Source organism: Coregonus lavaretus, assembly GCF_964263955.1.
Source record: "Coregonus lavaretus genome assembly, chromosome: 34".
NCBI lineage: Eukaryota > Metazoa > Chordata > Actinopteri > Salmoniformes > Salmonidae > Coregonus > Coregonus lavaretus.
The window spans coordinates 16,357,355-16,373,290 of NC_140021.1; the positions used below are offsets into that span (position 1 = coordinate 16,357,355).

At 49.3% G+C, this 15,936-nt stretch overlaps 2 protein-coding genes across 3 annotated transcripts in view; both read left to right on the top strand.

The window, feature by feature from the left end:
- The window catches only part of LOC311109298 (uncharacterized protein), a gene marked incomplete at its 3' end in the record, with an annotated part of 52,417 nt that extends 38,673 nt beyond the window's left edge, over nt 1–13,744 (top strand). Inside the window, exons 2-4 of the mRNA XM_084152129.1 lie at nt 7,626–13,131; nt 13,402–13,619; nt 13,679–13,744. Of these exons, the coding sequence (XP_084008255.1) occupies nt 7,626–13,131; nt 13,402–13,619; nt 13,679–13,744 (5,790 nt within the window). The remainder of the gene's footprint in view (nt 1–7,625; nt 13,132–13,401; nt 13,620–13,678) is intronic.
- LOC311109393 (rho guanine nucleotide exchange factor 4-like) overlaps nt 12,254–15,936 on the top strand; it is a 69,080-nt gene continuing 65,397 nt past the window's right edge. Inside the window, exon 1 of one of the 2 annotated variants that reach the window (XM_084152250.1) lies at nt 12,254–15,563. In XM_084152250.1, coding sequence (XP_084008376.1) covers nt 13,797–15,563 — 1,767 coding nt within the window. In that variant the 5' untranslated portion in view covers nt 12,254–13,796. The remainder of the gene's footprint in view (nt 15,564–15,936) is intronic. The other variant, XM_084152249.1, reaches the window with a different exon arrangement.

Genomic DNA, 15,936 nt, shown 5'->3' on the forward strand with positions numbered 1-15,936 from the left:
CTGGTTTCTTGGTAAGCGACTCCAGTGTAGATTTAGGCTTGTGTTTTAGGTTATTGTCCTGCTGAAAGGTGAAATTCTCTCCCAGTGTCTGGTGGAAAGCAGACTGAACCAGGTTTTCCTCTAGGATTTTACCTGTGCTAAGCTTTCCAGTCTTTAACGATTACAAGCATACCCAAAACATGATGCAGCCACCTCTATGTTTGAAAATATGGAGAGTTGTACTCAGTGATGTGGTGTATTGGATTTGCCCCAAACATAACACTTTGTATTCAGGACAAAAAGTTAATTGCTTTGCCACATTTTTTGCAGTATTACTTTAGTGCCTTGTTGCAAACAGGATGCATGTTTTGGAATATTTTTATTCTTTACAGGCTTCCCTTTTCCACTCTCTGAATTAGGTGAGCATTGTGGAGTAACTACAATGTTGTTGATCCATCCTCAGTTTTCTCCTATCACAGCCATTAAACGTTTTAACTGTTTTAAAGTCACCATTGGCCTCATGGTGAAATCGCTGAGTGGTTTGCTTCCTCTCCGGCAACTGAGTTAGGAAGGACGCCTGTATCTTTGTAGTGACTGGGTGTATTGATACAGCATCCAAAGTGTAATTAATAACTTCACCAAACTCAAAGAGATATTCAATGTCTGCTTTTTTAATCTACCAATAGGTGCCCTTCTATGCGAGGCATTGGAAAACCTCCCTGGTCTTTGTTGTTGAATCTGTGTTTGAAAATTCACTGCTTGACTGAGGGACTTTACAGATAATTGTATGTGTGGGGTACAGAGATGAGGTATTCATTCAAAAAATCATGTTAAACACTATTATTGCACACAGAGTGAGTCCATGCAACTTACTTTTACTCCTGAACTTATTTAGGCTTGCCATAACCAAGTGGTTGAATACTTATTGACTCAAGACATTTCAGCTATTCATTTTTTATTAATTTGTAAATATTTCGGAAAACATCATTCCACTTTGACATTATGGGGTATTGTGTGTAGGCAGTGACAACACAACAAAATGTGGAAAAAGTTGAGGGGTGTGAATACTTTCTGAAGGCACTCATTGGCAATGAGTGTACAAAACATTACGAATACCTGCTCTTTCCATGACATAGACTTACCAGGTGAATCCAGGTGAAAGCTATGATCCCTTAATGATATGACTTTTTAAGACCACTTTAGTCTGTCTAGATGAAGGGGAGGAGACTGGTTAAATAAGGTTTTTTAAGCCTTGAACAATTGAGACATGGATTGTGTATGTGTCCCATTCAGAGGGTGAATGGGCAAGACAAAATATTGAAGTGCCTTTGAACGGGGTATGGTAGGTAGTAGGTGCCAGGCGCACCGGTTTGAGTGTGTCAAGACTTCAACACTGCTGGGGTTTTCACGCTCAACTGTTTCCCGTATCAAGAATGGTCCACCACCCAAAGGACATCCAGCCAACTTGACACAACTGTGAGAAGAATTGGAGTCAACATGGACCAGCATCCAATGCCAAGAGTGTGCAAAGCTGTCATCAAGGCAAAGGGTGGTTACTTTGAAGAATCGCAAATATAAAATATATTTTGATTTGTTGAACACTTTTTTGGTTACTACATGATTCCATATATATTATTTCATAGTTTTGATGTTTTCACTATTATTGTGCAATGTAAAAATAAAGAAAAACCGTGGAATGAGTAGGTGTGTCCAAACCTTTGACTGGTACTGTATATATATATACAGTATATTGTGTGTGTGTGTGTGTGTGTGTGTACTGTGTAAAGCCACTGAGTCATGAGCTGATGAATTTCACACCTGCCTGCTGCGCCTCCATAGCAACCGTCGCCCCTGCCACAAACATGAGCAGTTATTCCTGCAATCACAGCTTCTATTCCACTCATGTGTCTGCATCTCTTTGCTCGTCTGTGTGTGCTTGCGTGCATTCATTCATGCATGTATGTCAGTAACATGAGACGTGTGAGAGTGTTTTCCATAAGTGCAGGCTGTCGGCTCATTGTCAGTTGGATACTTTTTCCACGTCATAAATTAACTAGTCAGAAAAGTCTGTATAGCCTTCTCCCGCTAGAATGAACGATATGCAACTTCTAGCGATCTATTGATAGGACAGGCGCCTCTCAGTCACAAAGCGAGCGATGACAGGGAAAGAATGCTGGTTTGTCAGTCTGCTGTCTGTCCCGCCTCTCGGTACCTGTGTTATTTTTGTGCGCTGTGGTTGGCTGCAGTCAAATTTATTTTCACGGAGTGAGAGCATGATGCTACTTCATCGTCTCCTGTGAGTGAATTTATTAAATCCACTTAATTATTATTTTGTGGCACATTTATTTAGACTACGTTCTTTTTCATGTTTCATAGGGCTATACGCTATAGCCAGCCATGGAGTCGAGGTGCATAGGCTATTGACTGTGCTTTGATTGAGGACAGAACAGCAAGTGTTGACTAAGTATAAAACTAGTCAAAAATGTCGAACTGACTAAATAAAGTAAATCTCCTATATCCATTTTCTATTCGTAAATCATACAACTTAGTTATATGTACATGGTATCGCATCCGGACAAGTAAACCAAAGATATTGTCGAAGCCCATGTCGAGAATTGCTAGTAACTGGAATAGTAACTCGTTAGTGTAGTTTAGTGATGGGTTGTGTGCGAACGAACGGCTGTTTTTGAACGGATCTTTTAGGTGAACGAACCCGAATCGCATCGGTGAGAGAGCCTTTCAGTTGACTCCCTAATTTGTATACTGGTAGGCTACTACTGCTTTTTAGTTATTATCTGCAGATAAATTATGAAAACATTAAACATTTTATAACCATTTTCCTGCATTTCGATATTGTTTCTCAACACGGAATCCATGTTTACTTGACAGAACACAACCTTTTTTCTTAGGTTTTTGCCACAATAAACTACATTGAAAGAGTAGAATATATTTAGTTTTTGCCACAGATGAAATTGATAGAATAGACTAGAATAGTTTTTCTGACTAGATTACTAATCTACTGCCTTCCCCAAAATCCCACCTACAGTGATTGATTGACAGGTCTGAAACCCTACCAACTCTGTGACTCACAAACATCCTGCCCCCTCCCCTGACAATCCCACCATCAGTGATTGATTGACAGGCCAAACTGTTAAAGGAATAGTTCACCCAAATTACAAATTATGAACTGTGTTGTTCGAGCCCTGAATGCTGATTGGCAGACAGCCTTGATTTATCAGACCGTGTACCACAGGTATGACAAAACATTTATTTTTACTGCTCTAATTACGTTGGTAACCAGTTTACAATACAGTAGCAATAAGGCATCTCGGGAGTTTGTGGTATATGGCCGATATACCACGGCTAAGGGCTGTATCCAGGCACTCCGCGTTGCGTCGTGCTTAAGAACAGCACTTAGCCGTGGTATATTGGCCATATACCACACCCCCTCGGGCCTTATTGCTTGAATAACACATTGGTTTCCTTACTGTAAGTGTCCATAGCAGCAGAGCCAATAAAATACACAATTTAAAGAACAAACATCATTGTGGCAATTCAGTATGAAAAAAATAAAAATAATAATAATTTTGCACTCACTAACTGTAAGTCGCTCTGGATAAGAGCGTCTGCTAAATGACTAAAATGTAAAAAATATCTTGCAGCAAAACTGTACATGTGACTTTAATCTCAATAGAAGACAGGTTTAATGTAAAGAAAATGTTCTTTCACTTAGAAAATGGTTCTGATCATATAGGTCTAGACCTAGACAATATCCAAAACAACTAACAACACACTGAATTCATACATTTTCTGTCATTTTAATTGTAATCTCATGTCTTTCTACTCAATACCACAACTCCTTTTACCAATCTGGGAGGTACATTTAATAATTTTGCTGTGTATTTTGGATGGAATCAAGGCATTAGAATATAACAGAAGCCACCAAAATAGAGTTAGTTCTGCAACAAAAAAAATCCCAGGGGGATTTCTCAGGCCCCCACCAAGCCTGTTCTATTGCAATATCTTTGTCTTTAAGTCTCTCGTGCCAATTAAGATGTTCTGTTCAAATTCAACCATGCACAGCCAGACAGACAGCTGCACTGTATATTACAGATTCTATCACTACCCCCCTCCCCCCTCCTCCCTAACCCAGACCCCACCTATAACAACTGAAAGGGTACAGATCTGTTCCCCTCCCAGAACCCAGTGAAGCAGTACTGTGTTGGGCCGAGATGGGATCTTGGTGCCATCCCCAGATTTAGTGCTAAGAACAACAGATATCTTTGTTTTCAGGGCTGCAGTGCAGTTCGTGCCTTGGCTTGGTTTCACTGTGGAGCTGGTAGAGTTAGGAAGGCACACCTGAATGTCTGTTTCTGTGTGGGCCCATGTGTGTGGTTGTCGGTTAGTGTGTGTCAGTGCATCTTTTTCTGCATGCCTCAACAGCTCTCCTATTGTTGGCATAGCCCCAGCACCACACCTGGTTTACATAACTATCTACGTTCCAATGGAAGATCCCATGCCCTCCCACTCTGCCATTACAACATACAGGCAGCAGTTTTTCCCCTCATTTTCATATTAAAGTCTGATGATCATGAAACTAGAAAGAACCCTCATGACATGAGTGCTTTTCTCCTAAGGTGCACTGTTGTATTTGAATGCAACATTTTAGCTATGTAATTTGCGTTAAAGTTGTTTAATTTGCATCAATGATGAACTAGATTGACAAGTTATTCACATTCTGCAGTTAGGTAGCCTTGATTCTTCATCCTTCTCCAGTAGATGGGAGTATCTGACCCGTGGACGTCTGCTGTCCTCTCTGACGTCGCCTCTTAACCCTTCAGCATACAACAGCACTTGGGTCATGACCTTGGTTCAGGGCCATTGGGAGCCGTGAGTGAGGTTAGGATTCTCAGGATTAGGATTCTCACAACTCTCTGTGTTTCTTTCTCTCGCTCTCTTTCCATCTCTATCTCTCTTTCTCTATTGGCATTGCTATGCACTGATCTTAGGTAAGTTGTAATTGAAACATTATAATGGTTAAGGGCATGACTGGTGTGTAGTTAATCTGATTTCAGATCTGTGTTTAAGGCCCTTGGTGCGCTCTCAGGTCAGTGCGAGGGCTGGTGTGAGGTGACAGAGGAGATTGACCTGTGTGATCTGGGACCTCCCTCTCTCACACTTTCTGAGCCTGGAGGATTACACTGTGTTGACTGCCGGCTCTGTTGACACGCAGGCCTGTTGGGCTCAATCCTCTACTCCTCTACTGATGGCTCATTATGGGGCTCTCGGCCCTACAGTCTGGGTGTCGGGAAAATAAACTGGGAGGCCTCTCTCTCTAGGCCTCTCTCTCTCTCTCTCTCTCTCTCTCTCTCTCTCTCTCTCTCTCTCTCTCTCTCTCTCTCTCTCTCTCTAGGCCTCTCTCTCTCTCTCTCTCTCTCTCTCTCTCTCTCTCTCTCTCTCTCTCTCTCTTCCTCCCTCTCCAGGCCTCTCTCTCTCTCTCTCTCTCTCTCTCTCTCTCTCTCTCTCCCTATCTCTCTCCCTCCCTCTCTCTCTCCCTCCCCCTCTCCCTCTCCAGGCCTCTCTCTCTCTCTCTCTCTCTCTCTCTCTCTCTCTCTCTCTCTCTCTCTCTCCAGGCCTCTTTCTCTCTCTCTCCAGGCCTCTCTCTCTCTTTCCCTCCCTCTCCCTCCCTCTCTCTGTGCTATTGTGCTGTAGGATGTGCATTGCATTGCAGTATGTCTATGGCTCTGGCGTATCACTCAGCTCTTTCAGACGTTGTTGTGTATAAATGGCTGAGGACTGTCTGATATCCTTAGACGGCGTCTATCTCTTCACTCTCTGTGGCATGAAGAGAAAGCTGGGCCGGAGCAGTAAGCCCTTAAGCCTTCTTAGACAGTCAACTCTCATTAATTAGAGAAGGAGAAATAAATCAGACCAACCGGACAGTGTGAATGGATGGGACGGCAGTAACTCCCTCAGCCAATGGCTGGACTGTGATTACCCCTGGTCTCTCCCCCTGGTGGTCAGTCACTGAGGAGGGGATGCGTATCTGCTGTCTGTCAGAGTGTGGAGAGGAATAGGGACATCCCGTATCTTCTACTGTAGAACTTCTGCCTTATCTTTACTGTGTGTGTGTTTTCCCTGGTGCTCCTGAGGGTGTGTGTGTGTTTTCCCTGGTGCTCCTGAGGGTGTGTGTGTGTGTGTGTTTTCCCTGGTGCTCCTGAGGGTGTGTGTGTGTGTGTGTTTTCCCTGGTGCTCCTGAGGGTGTGTGTGTGTTTTCCCTGGTGCTCCTGAGGGTGTTTGTGTTTTCCCTGGTGCTCCTGAGGGTGTGTGTGTGTTTTCCCTGGTGCTCCTGAGGGTGTGTGTGTGTTTTCCCTGGTGCTCCTGAGGGTGTATGTGTGTTTTCCCTGGTGCTCCTGAGGGTGTTTGTGTTTTCCCTGGTGCTCCTGAGGGTGTGTGTGTGTGTTTTCCCTGGTGCTCCTGAGGGTGTGTGTGTGTGTTTTCCCTGGTGCTCCTGAGGGTGTGTGTGTGTGTTTTCCCTGGTGCTCCTGAGGGTGTGTGTGTGTGTGTTTTCCCTGGTGCTCCTGAGGGTGTGTGTGTGTGTGTTTTCCCTGGTGCTCCTGAGGGCGTGTGTGTGTGTTTTCCCTGGTGCTCCTGAGGGTGTGTGTGTGTGTGTGTTTTCCCTGGTGCTCCTGAGGGTGTGTGTGTGTGTGTGTTTTCCCTGGTGCTCCTGAGGGTGTGTGTGTGTGTGTGTTTTCCCTGGTGCTCCTGAGGGTCTGTGTGTGTGTGTTTTCCCTGGTGCTCCTGAGGGTGTGTGTGTGTGTGTTTTCCCTGGTGCTCCTGAGGGTGTGTGTGTGTGTGTTTTCCCTGGTGCTCCTGAGGGTGTGTGTGTGTGTGTTTTCCCTGGTGCTCCTGAGGGTGTGTGTGTGTTTTCCCTGGTGCTCCTGAGGGTGTGTGTGTGTTTTCCCTGGTGCTCCTGAGGGTGTGTGTGTGTTTTCCCTGGTGCTCCTGAGGGTGTGTGTGTGTTTTCCCTGGTGCTCCTGAGGGTGTGTGTGTGTTTTCCCTGGTGCTCCTGAGGGTGTGTGTGTGTTTTCCCTGGTGCTCCTGAGGTGAGCCATGAGACAGGAATAGGGAGGGGCCTATTGTGCTGTTGACTTTTGGAGCTTTATACTGAGAGCGTGATTCCTGGATTTTTGAACGTACGGTGTGTTTACACAGCATGTTTGCAGAATGTAAATTGAATGAGAGGTGTTTTGAAACAGAAAGAGAAGCAGAGAGTGTATGTTAGAGAGAGAGGGAGAGAGAGTTTTCAGTGGAAATAGTAATGTAGTTAGATCTATTATTTATCCTCTGTGACATAGATATTTCCAAGTGGGGAAGTTCAGCAATTAGCTAACCTCAACTGTTTACAGATAAACATGTGTTCCTCCTTTTTATGCCAGGGCATCTAGTCAACTATTTCTTCCTGGGGCCTGACCCTGCATCTTTCTCTGATTTACTGACTGTACTGTGTGGTATGCAGGCAGAGTTATCAGAGCCTCTACAAGATCATTTTGACACTGTCAGACTCTTAGCAGTATTCATCTCCCCTTCTCTCCCGTTCTTTCATTGATTTATATCTCATTCTCTCTTATTTTCTCTCTGGACAGACCCAGGAAGCTCTTGAAGACTCGGAGGGTCTCCAGAACCCAGAGGGATTAGGATTAGAGGTGGAGGACGGGGATTTGGGTGCCGGTGACCCCCAGGACTGGAGCGAGGAAGGGGGGAGGACAGGGGGTGGTGGGGGTGACATTACCACGTCGGAGGAATACTTTGACTCGCGGTCGTGGCACAGTGACACTCTGTGTGACACGCTGTCGGACCTAAGCCCGGACAGCAGCGAGGACTCTCTGTCTGCCTTACTGGGGGTGGAGGACGTACACACGGGATGGAGACTGGAGAACAGCAGCTACCACACTGCTGGGAACTGTAGAGCCAGACGCACAGCAGAGAGGAGCCAGCACAGCCACCGCACAGAGAACACAGAGACTGACGTACGCAGACCCAGCACAGAGAAACACAACCAGCCCAGCACAGAGAAACACAACCAGCCCAGCATAGAGAAACACAACCAGCCCAGCATAGAGAAACACAACCAGCCCAGCATAGAGACAGCACAGAGTCAGCCTTGCAACACAGAGAAGAAGCGACACAATCACAGGACAGAAACCCAGCACAGCACAGAGTTGCACAATCAGCTCAGCACAGAGATACACTGTACAGAGATACAGAACCAGTCCAGCACAGAGATACATAAAACAGAAGTAACGACCCAGCACAACCCAGGGAAAGTCAGCACAGAGGTTCATATCACTGAAATCACAGGTAATCAGAATGCACTAACATTAGTACTCCACACAGAGTCAAACAAACCGAATAACCCAGACAGACACAACATCGACATTGCACAAAGCACAGAAACATTTGCACAGAGAAACAGCACAGAGGAAACTAGTAGAGAGACACGGACGCAGAGCAGCACAGAGAAACAGAGCACAGGGTTAGAAAACACAGCTAGAACAGAGAAACAGAGCACAGGGTTAGAAAACACAGCTAGAACAGAGAAACAGAGCACAGGGTTAGAAAACACAGCTAGAACAGAGAAACAGAGCACAGGCACTAAATGCACAGGGATATGTAAACAACATAACATAGATATACAAAGTATAGATCTGCTGTCCACTCTACACAGTGTAGAGAAACATAATTCACAAATACACAACAGTCACCTAGAGCAGGTAAGCCTTGCCAGACAGAATACATCTAGTGCATATGGAAAGGAGACAAACAGTCAGCACTGTTCAGAGACACACTGCATAGACACACACAACACAACAGACACACAGTTTTTGGACATATCTGGCACACATGTGACACTTTGCACAGATACACCCAACACACTCAAAGCAGAGACACACTGTAGGCTCACACACAACAGTCACAGCTCAGACATACACTTATCTGACACACAAAGTGAACTTATTCCGGAACATCCCGCAACAGACACACATGCTACAGAAACACACACCACAGAGACAATCTGTACGGACACACAACTCACAGAAAGGAGTAGCACACCCAACACAGAAACAGAGAGGAGTAGCACACCCAACACAGAAACAGAGAGGAGTAGCACACCCAACACAGAAACAGAGAGGAGTAGCACACCCAACACAGAAACAGAGAGGAGGAGCACACCCAACACAGAGACAGAGAGGAGGAGCACACCCAACACAGAGACAGAGAGGAGTAGCACACCCAACACAGAGACAGAGAGGAGTAGCACACCCAACACAGAGACAGAGAGGAGTAGCACACCCAACACAGAGACAGAGAGGAGGAGCACACCCAACACAGAGACAGAGAGGAGTAGCACACCCAACACAGAGACAGAGAGGAGGAGCACACCCAACACAGAAACAGAGAGGAGGAGCACACCCAACACAGAGACAGAGAGGAGGAGCACACCCAACACAGAAACAAAGAGGAGTAGCACACCCAACACAGAGACAGAGAGGAGTAGCACACCCAACACAGAGACAGAGAGGAGGAGCACACCCAACACAGAGACAGAGAGGAGGAGCACACCCAACACAGAGACAGAGAGGAGTAGCACACCCAACACAGAGACAGAGAGGAGGAGCACACCCAACACAGAGACAGAGAGGAGGAGCACACCCAACACAGAGACAGAGAGGAGGAGCACACCCAACACAGAGACAGAGAGGAGGAGCACACCCAACACAGAGACAGAGAGGAGGAGCACACCCAACACAGAGACAGAGAGGAGGAGCACACCCAACACAGAGACAGAGAGGAGGAGCACACCCAACACAGAGACAGAGAGGAGGAGCACACCCAACACAGAGACAAACAGCCCAGTACCACACAGTTTAGAAACCACAGGGAACGTTCATTCAGCCAGTCCATGTGTGGGTATCCCCAACGGACCTGTCACAAAGACCCAGCCTCAGGCCTGCCTCGGTGCTACAAAGCCCCACGTTGAGGCATGCATATCGGGTGTCCGCTGGCAGGAAGAGCACTTGGGGTGTGTCACCACCAGGAACTCAGCAGAGCCGACTGAACCGTCAGAGACAGTGAACGGGATCTGTCCAATCATATCGTCCGTGGAGGCTGGACTTCCTTTAGAGGCGGGACTTAATGTAGAGGTGGGACTTCCTGAAGAGGCGGGACTTCCTCCCTCGCTAGACACCCGTGTGCCTATACCTGTTCCCGACCCGTCTCTCTCACCGTCGCGAGACAGGAAGGGGATCAACCAAACAGAATCCCAGTTAGCCTCACCTGTCCTACCTACTGGGCTAGAAAGTGGAGGAATTACAGAGACACAACAACAACAACAACAACAACAACAAACACAGAGCTCCAGTTCACGACCCCAGGAAAAGGATGCCATTCAAACACAGGGCCTAATCCCTGAGCTCCAGGACCAGGGGGGCTCTAGCACAGAGACACCCAGAGACAGTGAGCACTCGCCTGGGGAGAATAAGAGGGATGAGGCCCGGCTGAGGGAAGGCTCCACCTCCGTAGAGCTCCAGCCTGGTTCTGCTCATCCCCAGTCTGACACTGAGGGGGGGATTGAGGAATGCCTGCCCCCCCACCCCTACTCCCTCCCTCACGTAGACAGACAGCTTTGCTCTGACAGCTTAGGGTCAAAAGACTCAGAACACTCCCAGTTGAAGACCTCAGACAGAGAGTACAGGACAGGCTCAGCCCATTCCCTGTCCGTAGATAGAGAGGAGGAGGAGGGGGAGGGGGAGGAGGAGGAAGAGGAGGAGGAAGATAGTCATGTTTACAGTCAGCAGGAGCAGGCAGTAGAAAGCACATCCTGTCCTTATTCAGCACAGTCAAACACTGTTATAGCAGCAGAGCTCTCTGGCCATACAGACACTGTTACAGCAGAGCTCTCTGGCCATACAGACACTGTTATAGCAGCAGAGCTCTCTGGCCATACAGACACTGTTACAGCAGAGCTCTCTGGCCATACAGACACTGTTATAGCAGCAGAGCTCTCTGGCCATACATACACTGTTACAGCAGAGCTCTCTGGCCATACAGACACTGTTACAGCAGAGCTCTCTGGCCATACAGACACTGTTATAGCAGCAGAGCTCTCTGGCCATACAGACACTGTTACAGCAGAGCTCTCTGGCCATACAGACACTGTTACAGCAGAGCTCTCTGGCCATACAGACACTGTTACAGCAGAGCTCTCTGGCCATACAGACACTGTTATAGCAGCAGAGCTCTCTGGCCATACAGACACTGTTACAGCAGAGCTCTCTGGCCATACAGACACTGTTATAGCAGAGCTCTCTGGCCATACAGACACTGTTATAGCAGCAGAGCTCTCTGGCCATACAGACACTGTTACAGCAGAGCTCTCTGGCCATACAGACACTGTTACAGCAGAGCTCTCTGGCCATACAGACACTGTTACAGCAGAGCTCTTTGGCCATACAGACACTGTTATAGCAGAGCTCTCTGGCCATACAGACACTGTTACAGCAGCAGAGCTCTCTGGCCATACAGACACTGTTACAGCAGAGCTCTCTGGCCATACAGACACTGTTACAGCAGAGCTCTCTGGCCATACAGACACTGTTATAGCAGCAGAGCTCTCTGGCCATACAGACACTGTTACAGCAGAGCTCTCTGGCCATACAGACACTGTTATAGCAGAGCTCTCTGGCCATACAGACACTGTTATAGCAGCAGAGCTCTCTGGCCATACAGACACTGTTACAGCAGAGCTCTCTGGCCATACAGACACTGTTACAGCAGAGCTCTCTGGCCATACAGACACTGTTATAGCAGCAGAGCTCTCTGGCCATACAGACACTGTTATAGCAGAGCTCTCTGGCCATACAGACACTGTTATAGCAGAGCTCTCTGGCCATACAGACACTGTTACAGCAGAGCTCTCTGGCCATACAGACACTGTTATAGCAGAGCTCTCTGGCCATACAGACACTGTTACAGCAGAGCTCTCTGGCCATACAGACACTGTTATAGCAGAGCTCTCTGGCCATACAGACACTGTTACAGCAGAGCTCTCTGGCCATACAGACACTGTTATAGCAGAGCTCTCTGGCCATACAGACACTGTTACAGCAGAGCTCTCTGGCCATACAGACACTGTTATAGCAGAGCTCTCTGGCCATACAGACACTGTTACAGCAGAGCTCTCTGGCCATACAGACACTGTTATAGCAGCAGAGCTCTCTGGCCATACAGACACTGTTACAGCAGAGCTCTCTGGCCATACAGACACTGTTATAGCAGAGCTCTCTGACTCTGACCATATTGGGCTTCCAAGCACAGAGGAGACGGAGGACGCTATAGACCCCTTCAGCCCTACAGGAGTCTTCATAGAGATCACCAGTGATCTGCTTGTTGACCTCAGCTCACAGGGTGTGTCTAGTGACATAGGCCAGGGGTCAACCCTACCTACAGAGACTGAATCTCTTCAGGGAGACAGCACAGAACCCCCTGCCTTAGATCAGGAAGCCACGCCACTGAGGAAGATAGAGATTACCGTGGGAACAGACTCTACTGTGTGTAAAGAACAGGTCCAGAGCCACCTGAATGAGCTAGAGATCCATCACAGCATCTCTGGGCCTGAACCCTCTTCCTGCGCCGTGCCACCCTCCATCCTGTCTCTGTCCTGCCTCTCTGACTCCAACAACAACACCAAGGCCAGTGAAGGGTCGGTGTCGGGGTCGCCCTGTACAAGGGGTCAGGGGCCAGAGCAGTGGTCCTCCAAGGTAGAGGTAGCCCCCCAGAGCAGCTCAGAGGAGGGTGGGGATAAAACCGATGATGAGTCCCCTTCCCTGACCGAGCCCACCACGTTTACCTCTGACCTCCTGGGGGAGACGACAGAGACCCTAGAGAGACACCTAGAATACCCCTCTGAGGACTCTGAGGAGTTCCTGTCCTACCTGGACTACAAGCCCTACTGGAGCAGTGAGGACTCAGCCGTGTCCGGGTTGGTGGATGAGTGTCACTTCAGCTTGGCTGAGGTGGAGGAGCTAGAGAGGCTCCAGGGAGAGGGCTACGGGGACGTCCCTTATCAGAACCATACAGACACTGCAGGCTGTAGGAGAGATATCTCTAACCATACAGACACTGCAGGCTGTAGGAGAGATATCTCTAACCATACAGACACTACAGGCTGTAGGAGAGATATCTCTAACCATACAGACACTACAGGCTGTAGGAGAGATATCTCTAACCATACAGACACTACAGGCTGTAGGAGAGATATCTCTAACCATACAGACACTGCAGGCTGTAGGGAGGCTGTAGAGGAGGTAGTTCATTCTAATTGTGTTGCTAACAGTCCTTCAGACCTCTCTGACCACTTAGCTTCCTACCTGGAGACCAGAGGCCTGCTATTGGACAGTGCGGAGAAAGAGGAGGTGCAGGAGTCCAGCCCCCTCCAATTCCCGAATCCTCCCTCAGAGGGAGACAGACAGGACTGTAGCAAATCACCTGAGGCTTTAGGATCAGAGGAGGAGTACAGCTCGTACAGCTCCTACCTCCAGACCAGCTCTCACCCTGCCCTCCTGCAGCAGGATCGTGGGGTGAGGATTGTGAGGTACCCCTACTCCGACGTCAGTCTCAACCTGCTCTCCCTCAGCAGCCTCGAGCCCATCCTAGAGGCCGACCCCGACCGCTCCCTGTACAACTCTGGGATTGTGGAGGATGAGACTGGAGTAGAGGAGGAGGAGGAGGAGGAGGAGCGAAGACAGAGTGTTAGGATGAGGCCCACTGAGGAAGACAGGGACAGTGTTGTCCTGTCTAGTGACATCATCATGTCCAACTCCACCGCCAGCCCTAAGAGCCCGTTGTTGTGTTGCCCCGAGGACTCATCCAGTATTGAGTCATCAGAGCACCAGCTGGACTCGTTGACCTTTGACCCCGATGACCCCAGGGTCATGGCCTTACCATACGACAGGGACCATGCGAGCAGCGAGAGACGCTCCAGTCCAACCCCCACCTCTGTGTCCTACGACTTTGACACCACCAGCACTAACAGTGAGGAGACGGAAGAGTCCATCCTGCCTGTCTCGGGGGGGAACGCCAACCTCCACAAACCCATGAAGAGCAAGTCTAAAGGTGGCCAGGCAGGGAGGTCCAAGAGCTCTAAGTTTTCTGTCTTTGCCAAGATGCCTTCTTTCAGGAAGGGGAAGAGTCTGAAGAATGCCAAGGGGGAGGGCTTGCCCCGGGACTCACTTGACCTGGGCCTGAGCAGGGATCTGGGGGGTGGACAGGGGGGAGACACCTCGGACGATGACAGTGTTTTCTTGAAGGGGGACATCCAGAACCAGACGGTTCAGCAGTCCTTCTCCTCCGGTCTGGGGGGTCGCTACGAGACAGAGGAGGAGGACTATGGCTTCTTACCCTCCACACCTCGCACCCGCCACGTCCGCCTGCTCTTCAGGGAGGGGCCTGGGGACACCCCTGACGGGCCCAGCAGCCCAGACACCACCCTGACCTCCCAGCCCGGAGGTCTCAGACACAACCAGACCAGGGCCCCCGAGGGCCTGCACGGCTACAAGAGGAGCAAGAGCTCCGACAGCCTCAACCTCCGCATGCGCTTCGCCCAGGCCCACAAGTCCCTGTCCAGCCTGTTCGAGTCTCGCTCCATGGACAAGGAGAACGAGGAGGAGCAGGGGAGCGTTGAGACGGGGAGAGAAGGGGAGGTGGGGCGAGCCAATCATTCTTGGAGGAGGCTAAAGAGAGAGAGGGCCAAGGAGGCAGAGCTGCTGAGGAGGACCCTGTCTGTCCCGGTCGGGGGCGGGGGGGATGGTGGTGTGAGGACGCCCAGACAGAACCACAGTGACTATGCGTCCTGCTCTGACTCTGCCTCAGTGCTCAGTGTCCCTGGGTCCCCTTCCTCTCTCAGGGCCCTGTGTCTCACCGACCCCCTCACCAAGAGGGGTTTCCAGGACAGTCACAGCGGGGCCGGGGAGAACACCCCACTGGGCTGCAAGTCAGAGGGCCAGAGGAGGAAAGGGAAAGTCCCACCCAACGGCCTGTCAATCAACTTAACCGACTCCGGACCGCACTCCTCGGACGACTCTGAAGCCCCACCCACAAACGATTCCAGCCCCCTGTCGCCCATGAGCCCCGCCTCTCTGGCCGCCCTAGCCAATCAGCTGTCTTGGTCCAGCTCCAGGTCCCCAGGAGGAGCCTATGAGAGCACAGTGTCTAGCATGGCAGCTACACCAGACACCCCAGTGAGACCCATGAGTCCCAAGCCCCACAGCCCCAGACCGGCTGCCCAACGCAGGCCCTTCCGCTACCCCAATTCTGCCTCAGCCCGGGCCTCAGCCCTGTCCCTGCTCCTCATGGCTCAGTCAGCCAGTGTAGAGGGCTTGTCTGACCCACCAGAGAAGCCCAAGACCCTGAAGCCCAGAGCGGGGCCGCTAGGCTCCTCCTCCCTCAGTCCATTGGAGGACAGCGGAGTAGACAGCCAATCCCAGATCAGTCTGCTCACACCTATGTCAATCAACCAGTTTGAGGTAAGAAATAACTATATGATAACAAAGCTAATAATGCTTCATTTTTATCATTCGTCTGAAGAATTGCATGTGTTAAACAGCCCAAAAAATGTCATCTATTGAACAAAAATAAACAATGTATTCTCAGATAGACATCCATACTGTAGGTGATGACGCTCACCCGGGGCCGATCCATCTTTGAGTAGGTTGTATGAAAGAACAGTCTTCACTGGGGTCTGCTGATCCAACGTTTTGTCCCCATTGTGATATAATGGCCTGACTGTTTGTCTGTTTAACATCATGATAAAGCAGCCTTGTCTACCACTCTATCAAGACGTAGTGTGGAGGCCAGGCAGGGTGCACCATGGGATAAAGTGTTGACTCTGTCTTTCAC